Source organism: Crocodylus porosus, unplaced genomic scaffold (genome assembly GCF_001723895.1).
Source record: "Crocodylus porosus isolate Cpor-Errol unplaced genomic scaffold, CroPor_comp1, whole genome shotgun sequence".
In the NCBI taxonomy this organism is placed as follows: Eukaryota; Metazoa; Chordata; order Crocodylia; family Crocodylidae; genus Crocodylus; species Crocodylus porosus.
Genome location: NW_017728914.1, coordinates 2,685,264 through 2,695,594, shown reverse-complemented (window position 1 = coordinate 2,695,594; position 10,331 = coordinate 2,685,264). Strand labels below are relative to the sequence as shown.

At 41.8% G+C, this 10,331-nt stretch overlaps 1 protein-coding gene across 1 annotated transcript in view; it reads left to right on the top strand.

Annotated features, from left to right (window-relative positions):
* LOC109309842 (protein diaphanous homolog 1-like) overlaps nucleotides 1-10,331 on the top strand; it is a gene marked incomplete at its 3' end in the record, with an annotated part of 63,137 nt that extends 52,806 nt beyond the window's left edge. The window contains exons 11-16 of the mRNA XM_019534711.1: nucleotides 82-200; nucleotides 1,839-1,955; nucleotides 6,357-6,472; nucleotides 7,124-7,188; nucleotides 7,819-7,998; nucleotides 10,167-10,331. Coding sequence (XP_019390256.1) covers nucleotides 82-200; nucleotides 1,839-1,955; nucleotides 6,357-6,472; nucleotides 7,124-7,188; nucleotides 7,819-7,998; nucleotides 10,167-10,331 — 762 coding nt within the window. The remainder of the gene's footprint in view (nucleotides 1-81; nucleotides 201-1,838; nucleotides 1,956-6,356; nucleotides 6,473-7,123; nucleotides 7,189-7,818; nucleotides 7,999-10,166) is intronic.

The following is a 10,331-nucleotide window of genomic DNA, read 5'->3' as shown; positions in this document are numbered from 1 at the left end:
CCAATCCCAGTGACATTATGTGCCATAACATGCCATCTAATTAGGTATGCTTCTGATGTGTGCTCTCATGTAATGTTGCAGGAACTGCGAATGTTGGAGAATGAGGAGCTGAAGGTACAGCTTTCAGTATTTGAAGAACATGGTGAAGAGGATTCAGAAGACCTCAGGAGTCGCCTAGAAGATATTCGCATTGAGATGGAATATCCTTTTTTAGCTTATTGGGTAGACGATAGGCTTGAGGCAGGAGCATCTCTAGAGTTTCTTAGCTCAAACCCATCTACAGCAAGAACAGATGCAACTGAATGGGACATTTGAACAGATTCAAGCCTTTCATTTGTTGCTAGTGAAACCCAGGAAACTGTGGGAGAAAGGTGGAATCATTATATTGTCCGGTCTCCAGTCTGTACTCGGGGAATACCCAGGCTCAGCCAATGCTATCAGATCACCTAGGTTCTGTAGTCTTTTTGGTTCAAAAGTGCCCCACTGCTTTCTAGGATGCCTCAGGTCAATTGTGCAAAGTGAACATATTGGCAGGCATGCTGGTCCTCTACTTGAGATTTGACAGTTGAATTAGAATTAGAACTGATTTTTCAATATTTGCAGAGTTTATGGAACACAACTTGTCTGATACTTCCAGAAGCCTCAAATTTAGATCAGACTTCTATGGACAAAGTTTGTATGTTGTGCAATATGTAAGTTGAGCTGTTTTGAAATTGGCCACCAGAGGGCATGTGAAAGAACTTCTGTTTTGCAAAAGCAGCAGAAATTTTTTCTTCAGTCCTGGCCTGAAAACCTTAATTAAACATCCATTCCCATGCTTGAAAATGTTCCCCTTTGTATAAAAAGGCTACAAGTCTCTTAGCTATAGTACATAGTATTTGTGTCTGTACCATTAGTCCAGAGACTAGCTTTTAAATAACTCTTGGAGACAAATGTGAGCTTGGGAACTACAGTTTAGATGTTAGTGAAAACGTAAGGTAGTGGTAGCTGCTGTTGCTGTTCCTACTCCTCTTCCTTCTCGCTCTAGATCACCTCCATTAGCAGGATAGCGAGATCACATACAGACAGGTGGTTGCTCAGGCCCTGTTTATGGGGTGGTAAGGGAGTGAGTAAAGAATCCTACTCCCATACCTTGCTGACCATTGATTCCTCCTAGGTAACAGGAGACCACAGCTGAAAATTCCTTTGCCTGGAAAGTGGCACATACCCGATCAGCAGATGGAATGAGAGCTTCAGGAGGGTTTGTGCAACTCCTGTGGCACCTTGGGGTCTCCCAGAAATAAGAGATTTTGTATCTGTATGTTTATAGACCCATACTTACTCCTCTGCCCAGTGCGCCATACAAGCAGGTGCAAAAAGGGAATGTGCAAGTAGATTGTATACTTCTTCCAGTACTCCCTGCTTCAAGATGCACACATTCTGCTGTTTTTTCATGTAGAGTGCTACTATTTGAGGGAGGAGGGGCAAATAGCTCAAACTGGGGACTCTGTGTTACTGTTTTGAAGTCCATAGGAACAGGTATTAAGAAATGAAGTATCTGATCTCTTGTAAGGGGAGCAAGTGGGTATCAACAAACTTAATTTCTCCAGTATGGGGATAGAATGTCAACTAGTGAAGATCAGTTGGGTTTTAAAAAGTCTCAGTGAGAAGAACTCTGCCACCCTTCTTGGCCTTTGATACGTCTCTTCCCTATGCAAAGGTTTTTTTTCAATGAGAGAAAATATGCATGGATGAAGTTAAGGATGACACTGAAAAATCGATTCCTGTCTTTAGAGAGAATCAACAGGGCACTTGTGTATCTTTCCAGAGAGCTTTTGATTCCTTAACCCTTTGTTCACTGATTTCAGTGATGTCTTCCAGATACTCCTGAATACAGTAAAAGATTCCAAAGCAGAGCCATTTTTCCTTTCTATCCTGCAGCACCTTCTACTTATCCGCAATGATTATGAAGCCAGGTGAGGAAGGGTCCTTCCCTCTAAGCCATCTAGGATGGATGCTGGCAGTGTATAGGGGACATAGTCACTTTATTTGGGGGTGGGGCAATAGTTAAATAGAAGACCGTTTAAAATGTTCTGATAGTTCCAGGGTAGAAGGGATGTATGAGGTTGCTGATGTAGCTTGTTAAAAGATGATGCATCACTATGAGACAGGCCGTACTTGGAAAAAGCCTTTCTCTGTCAATACTTGTGCTTGGTTAGGGACACTGCATGAAGATGGCAAGCACCTCTAGTTTAACATTATGATGATCCCTGCTGTAAGCTACCTTTAGGGTGGGTGGTCAGCCAATCAACGCTGGTCTTAAAGCTACAGGAGTTCAAGGAGAAAGAAGAGAAACTGAAGAAAACACTGTAAGCAAATACTGGAGGGAGGAAGTTTGAGCACATCTGTTGTTATAAAGCCTGTCTAAACCATTTTCATATTTGATGATTTTTGACACCAGTTTTGATTTTGACTCTGCAAACACAAAATTGCAGAGGATGACAGAAATATGGAAGTCACTGTCCATAGTATGCTCCCTTCAAAACTTTCCATCTGAAATGCTATGAAATATAAAGATGAACTTTCCTTAGGCTCATTGTTTTCTTAAGCTTGCACGGCCAAAGAAAACTGTTTTAGAAACAGTGCTGAAGAAAAGATGCCAAAGAATCTGAGGGATATACAGCATGGATTTGTTGTGGGTAGGTCTTGCTTGACCAATCTCATTTTCTTCAGGGGATGGTCAAAAGGGAAGAGGCTGATATCATATATTTGGAAAAAAGGGAAGAGGTTGATATCATATATTTAGACTTTAAAAAAGCCTTTGACCTGGTGTCCCATGATGTCCTCCTGGAAAAATTGGGCCGCTGCGGCCTAGACTACTCCACAGTCTGATGGCTGGAGAACTGGCTCCAAGGTTGGACCCAGAGAGTGATAGTTGATGGAACCAAATCAACATAGCACTTAGTGACTAGTGGCATCCCCCAAGGCTCTGTTCTCAAAACTGTACTCCTTAATGTCTTCATAAATGATCTGGACACTGATGTCAAAAGTGGACCGGTCAAATTCGCTGACAACACCAAATTACGGGGAAGAGTGTCCACACTTGAGGATAGGCTGGTAATCCAGGCCGACTTTGATAGGCTGGCAAGGTGGGCAGATGAAACCTGATGACATTCAATATGGAGAAATGCAAGGTGCTCCACCTCGGGAATAAAAACCCGCATCATACTTATAGGCTCAGCAATGCTACACTCACTAGCACCATGACTGCAAGAGACTTGGGGAGTCATGACTGACCACAAAATAAATATGAGTCATCAATGTCATAAGGCAGCTGGCAAAGTGAAGAAAACTCTGGCTTGCATCTACCAATGCATCTTGAGCAAGACCCAGGATGTCATCTTCCCACTGTATTCAGCCTTGGTGAAGCTACAGATGGAGTACTGCATCCAATTCTGGCTCCACAACTTAGGAATGACATAGAGGACCTTGAAAGAGTCCAGAAGAGAGCCATGCACATGATCAGAGGGCAAGAGAACAAGCCTTATGAAGAGAGGCTGCGAGCTAAGGGATTCTTGAGCCTGGAGAAGCGCAGGTTGAGGGGTGACATGATGGCAGCCTATAAGTACATAAGGGGTGTGCATCAGCATCTGGGGAAACACCTGTTCACCAGAGACCCTGGGGGATGACAAGGTCCAATGGTCACAAACTCCTGTAAGAACATTTTAGGCTGGACATAAGGAAAAATTTCTTTACTGTCTGAGCCCCCAAGGCCTCGTCAACAGACTCCCCCCAGAGATGGTACAATCACACATTCAGGAAACATGTGGATACTTATCTTGCTGGGATCCTTTGACCCTTGCTGGTTTCCTGCCCCTTGAGCAGGGGGCTGGACCCGATGATCATACGAGGTCCCTTTCAGCCCTAATGTCTAAGAAATCTTGTCAGTAACACTTGAGTGTCTCATGAAGGGCCAAAACCAAACTGAAATCCCTGATAAAGCTTCTGAAGGCCATGTTAACTTTGAAAAGTTCCAAAGCAGTGCTTCTCAAGTAGATGGTCATAAAACCCAGCCAGGGGGAGGTTACAAGAAGGTGTTGCAGAATTTTTTTTCTTTTTGAAACTCTAAAAAATCTTACAAATTCTGTTGGCTTGTTGTAGATGCAGATTTTATTCTTTGTTAATAAATGCTAAGGGGCTGCTGAGTTGCTTGTTGTTTCAAATAAGAGGGCTTCAACCTGTCAAGGTTGAGAAACGCTGTTCTATAGCAAGGAAGATGCATTTTATTAAGAGTGGGCTAATATATAAAAATTGCAAGAGACCTGTAATTGTAACCTGGCCATATATCTCTAGCGGAGGTCAATAGGCACATCCCATTCATACTTTAGATGTGATGTCACCATTTTGGTGTTAGCTTTGCTTGTTCCATGTGTGCTAGTTTCAAAACATAAACTAATGTAGCTTGGCTAGTGTGGTATTGCACACCTCAGCAAGTTCTATTTCAAGACGGACTGTTTTGGTGTGTACACAGCACCACATTAATGTGGCAACACTGCTTTGTGTTTGGGAGCTGGTACATGTGGATCATGTAAAATGTGTGTCAACACAGAATTGTCTTGTGCTGTGTGAACAGCCCCTTAGAAATAAACTTTTAATCTGAAGCCAACTTGATACCATATCGTATTGGCAGGCATACTTCAAGAATACCTTGGTTTCTTTTTCATAATGTACTGGTTACAGTTGTTCAGGTATTGAAGGTAGAATGAGGAGCATTACACAAGAGGTACAAGACATGAGCAGCCATCTGAAAGAACCTGGCTGGAGCTTAGTTATCATGAGGAGACCTTTTATACTCAGAATTTCACTGAACAACACAGAAATAATGACATCTGTAAGCATGGGGGTGTAACTACTATTGCTAAGAGAGATAGGGAAGTCATGCTGAGAAGGGCAAGCATCTCCTATGTAGTGAAAAAGAAAATATAAAGAGAAGAGTGATAGAGATAAAAGTTGAAGAGGAAAAGAAGAAGGACCCTTGAGATGGACATGAACGAGATGGGAATAAGAACAGAAAGGTGCCCCTGATTGGAACAAGTGAAGAAGGAGATCTGAGTAGATGAGCCTGTAGATGAATGAGAATAAAGACTGAAATGAGATAGGTCACAATCAAGATTTATTTTCTCCTGGGTATAAATCATCTCCTCCTATGGCATTTGGTATCCTTTAGGAAATCCTTTGTCAAGACTTTTATTCTAAGTATATTTATCATCAGATATGTTTAAAAATCTCAAGTGAGTTTGCCCCCAAAGTTTTGTTTTCTATACTGTATGTATATATGAGGGTTTGATATTAAGTGGTTTAATGCAGATAAAAGGCAGGGTAGATAGGCACCTTTATAGATTACATAAGATGGACAGACGCACGCACACACACACACTCACACCATCCCTCCCCCTCCCCATAAGTTTTTATAATTACCAGTTCACTTCCTCAGGTGCTGTGTAGATAAACCATTCTAACTAGTTATTCCGATTTTTCAGTAAACAACTTTTTATCTCCCCGTCAGTATCAGTGCGGAGTGCACCTGCTTTAATCTATTGTAATAAATTATTTTTAGCCTCTGATATAATTGCTTATGTTTTAGGTCATCTATATGGTTTTGGAAGAAAAGTACATTGAAAAAGGGAATCCATGTTAATATGTCTATCACAGTTGCAGATGATGAATTCTAGATACGCTTTTGTAAAAGTAAAGAGAGCTATAGGTTAAAAAGGAACAGATGGAAACAAACCACAACAATTACTTTGTTAACCAGCTTAATGCCCAAACTAAAAACTGTTTTTCAAACTCACTTTGGGGGTATTGTTTCTTTCTGGGAATAGAAGAAAATTCTGTTGCCACCTGATGGTGTTAATTTGTCAGGAACAAGAGAGCTCTTAGCCAAGTAGGCAGGAACCTGATGATGATCTGAGGGTAAAAAGACATAAAGTAATTTATAGTGTTTCTGTGTAAAGCTGAAAGGGCTAAAAGCCAAAAGTTGTGAGGATGATAGGGAAGATGAATCAAGGAATAGATACTTGGGGGTGTATCCACAATGCCCTAGATATGTAGTGTGTTACAGTATAGTATGCTGGTCCCTGTTATAAGCAGCTGCCAGAAACAAATTACGTTGCATACCAGAATGTGCATTACCTGGAAATTGAACTTTGCATCTACTATCATATTTTGCTATTCAAATGTTGTAATTAAATGATGTTGATGAACATTTTATACATCTCATTGCAAGGGGACCTTGTTTGCTTAATTCCTGGTGTTTGCAGAAACATCTTTCATGGAGCAGCGTTAACGCTTTGTTTCCTTTTCTTCTCCTGATATAGGCCTCAGTACTACAAGCTGATTGATGAATGTATTTCCCAAATAATTCTACACAAAAATGGTGCTGATCCAGACTTTAAATGTAGGCATCTTGCCATTAACATTGAGGGACTAATAGGTAAGTCATGTAGCTGTTGATATCACAGTCAGAAATAGCTTGTATTGTTTATAGTTCTGGAACAAACTCTTGTCTTTCACTTTCCTCAGCTGTCTTTTCAGTTGCTGACTCTTGGATCTTCTGACTTTTCTGTTCTTCTCATTCTCCTTCCTTGAAAATGAGCTTTACCATTAGATCCTGTTGGTTCCCAACCCCTTTTTTTTTCTTTTGTGTTTTTTTTTTTCATGTGCTTTCTGCATTCGGAATCTGGATGTGGGTCATGCTATTTATATAACTGTTACTTAGAGCTTGACTTTCACCATCTCCTCTGTTGTGCCTTACTGGGGCACCTTTCTGCTAGATTAGAAGATGATTAAATTGGACTCCTGAAAGAAGGAGTTTTTTTATGAGCCATAGTGAATAGAAGGAATTGTCTATCAGCAGCATGGGGTTCTATGAGCATTGTATTGCAAGATAGAAAGGGTTACTGGGAAAAAGGGCAAACACTAGCAATGTTCATATACTGCATTTGAGGTAAATGGCAATGGGAGTAAGAAAGGTCTACTTGTAGCAGAGACACCTAAGGATTCTTACCATATTTGGAAAGGATTATTACCATATTACCACATTTGTTCACCATTGTGTTCTTAAGTGTGTTTTTTCTTTTTGTAGATAACCTGATTGATCAAACAAAGGTGGAAAAAAGTGAAGCCAAAGCAGTAGAGCTGGAGAAAAAGGTGTTTGAGGGGGATGACAGGAGAAAGGGGCATCTTGGTCCCTGATACCCTTTACAGTCCATTATAATTTGAGATTGGTCTGAAAGTGCTAATCAGATTCTTTCCCCTGGCTCTGCACATGTGGCTGTTAAACACAGCTCAGACCATATTACACTTGATCTTTATCACTAAGGAGATGCCACATGTTTATTTTTTACATTTTAAAAAAGGATCTCGTTGTTACAGAGAAAGCAGATCACATTTGTGGACCATCATGTTTCACACCCACAGTTTATAGTCATGTGTAGGTCCTCTGATTGGAGACAACTGAGGTTATGACTGGGATGTAATTAAAATATTCAGTTTCTGTCACTGCCATGCAGTTATTTTTAGAACATGCCAAGAGTTTGTAATGCATTTCCCCTTCTATGAAAGGTGCATTACTATTTATCCCATTGCAAATGTGAACTATTTCACTTAGAAGTCCTGTCCTGGGTCCTGTGCCTATCTGACTGGATGCTGGAGACTAGGAACATTTTTCTCTTCCTGCAATATGAAGGGATTTCGGGGGGAGGAATTAGGGACTTTTGAGAGAATTGCAGGGGAAGCCAGAAGAATCATGCCATTCCCTGACCCATAATTTCCTCTCAGCTGGACTCAGAGTTGACTGCACGGCAAGAACTGCAGGTTGAAATGAAAAAGAAGGAAACTGACTTTGAACAGAAACTCCTTGAATTATGTAAAGAGAACCAGACACTAGACATGGAGAAACAGCATATGGCTACAGAGAAGCAGACCCTGGAAAGCAAAGTTTCTGAGCTGAATGAGGAGGTAATGTTCCAGTTGAGATCTGGGTAGGGCCATGTAGACTACACTGCCATATGGTACTTCTGCCCTTTCTTATGTTTAGCACTTCACACAGTTACCTGAGATGAGGTGCTTCTTTTAAACTACCAGGGAAAGTCCTGGAGATCTTTACTTTTAAAACACCCTTATTTCTAACCATGTCGTTGACTAGGAAACTGGAAACTGGACTTTTTTCCAGGAATCTTCACTTGGGTTTATCTGCCTACAAAGCAGCTTTCTAGTTCTGTATCACCTTTTCTTAGTAGCTCGTTCTGACTGTAGTCATCAGGCATCCCTATTTGGGGGGTCTCAGTGATCCTCCAGACTCAACAAAGAGCAGAATCTGTGAATTAAAGCAAAGGTTTAGTGGCCTTTCCCACAGAAACATCTTTCTAAGGTGGAAACAGTGTTTTGGAAAGAATAGATTATTTTCTCATTATATTATCCCCCGATTAGACTTAATTCCAGCACAGACTAATTTGAAACTAACACTTTTCAGTTTAATTCTCCTCTTGCTTAAATTCATGGTCACTGTGCGGTTCTTAAGTTCCATCTGAAACCCTCTTTGTTCATAATAATTCCTTCACATTTATACAACGATGTAAATCTCAGCAGAGTGGACACATGGTCAGTTATTGTAGGGTAGCTGCTTCTGAGTTGGTACAGTTACAGCATCTTGCCACTAGGTGCAACAAAGCCAGTAAAAGTCTGTGTCTTATACTAGCAGATTGGCTGCGTAGCTCTAGACACACAACAGTTATCTTGGTGTAGTTTTACTCCATGTTTCCATGGTAGTTCTATACTAGTTTCAAGTGCGTTACACTGATGTACGGCTATGTGTTTTTGTAGCCGCACTTTATTTAAACTGGTGTAAAAGTTGATTACATCATTGTAAATGTGTTTTCTCCCAAGCCTTTTGTACTTTTTTACTATTGACAATTGTTATTACAAGTTTCTGTAACATTGTATGATCTTTTACCCACTTTCCAGCAGTTAAGTGTACAAATGGAGCAGACCACAGTTATCACAACAGGGTTCAGGACTATCACTGAGCTTTGTTTTAGCAGTGGAGCTTTTCATTTTTCTGGTATTTAATATGGCTTGCATTGTGCGCAGTAGCCAGCAAGAACTTTATTAAAAGGCACTAGGGTCACAGGAGTGTCACTTTTTTTCTTGTTTCCATTTGGTCATAGGACTTACCATATTTACCTGAATTCAAGATGACTTTGAGTTTAAGGTGACCCCTCCATAATTAGATTCTACACATGGACAATGTATAAATTTGTTATAATTTTCCATATAAAAAATTTTATTATTTGGGGTCATCTTAAATTTGTCCCACCCCCACCTCCCTCTGCTGCAGGGGCGCAGGCAACAGGGCAAGTGAGGAGGGGAGTCAAGTGGCCTGACCTGTCTTCTGTGGCTGGTTACCTTCTGGCTCTGCGTCTGCTCTAGCCTGGGTCACAGAGCACGTGGTTGATCCAACCCCCACCCCGGCATGTAGCAGTGCTCGCTGCAGTAGTGCAGGGCCCAGATCCAAGACTGGACCTGCCACTACTACTGCTACCAGCACCGCCCCCACCGGTACTGCTGCCTGGCTGGGCAGGGGCCAGAACAAACGTGCTCAGTGCCCCAGGCTTGGAGTGGGGCAGGGGCCAGAGAGTAAGCAACAGTGCAGGGCAGAGGTTGGGGAGGTAGGCAGCAGGAGCATAGGTGACAGTAGGGGTCAGCGGCTGTGGCTCTGAGACTGACCCTGAGCCCAGGTTGGAGCCAGAGTCCAAGCTACAGTAGCCACTCCCCCACCACTTATACAAGGGGTGTTTTTCCTCATGTTAAGTGGGGTGGGGGGTGGGGGGAACATAATTTTGTCTTGGATTTGAGTAAATATGGTATATCTGCTGTCTTGCTTAAGGAAACGAAAAAAAATGAGGGAGCAGCATGTAGCAGGGCTCCCGTTATACTCTTTTACTTTGAAAGGCACTGCTAGTATCCTCTTGGAGGTTGGGGCAAGAAATTACTGTTTCCACAAATTGATACTTTTGAGATCAGTTGGTTTGAGACCAGTATCCTTTCTGCCCTTCTGGACTGGGAAATGGATACTCCAGAGTAATGCTGAGTAACGTTCTTTTTTTTTTTTGTCTTGTCTTCTACAGGTGTCTAAGTTGTCAAAGGAGCTTGAGGATACTAAGAAGGAAATGGCTTCCCTCTCTTCTATATCTGCTTTACCTGTTCCTCCACTCCCTGGTTCAGCTGGTGTACCCCCTCCCCCACTTACTCCCAGTACAAGTGGCGTCCCGCCGCTCCCTGGGGCTCCCGGC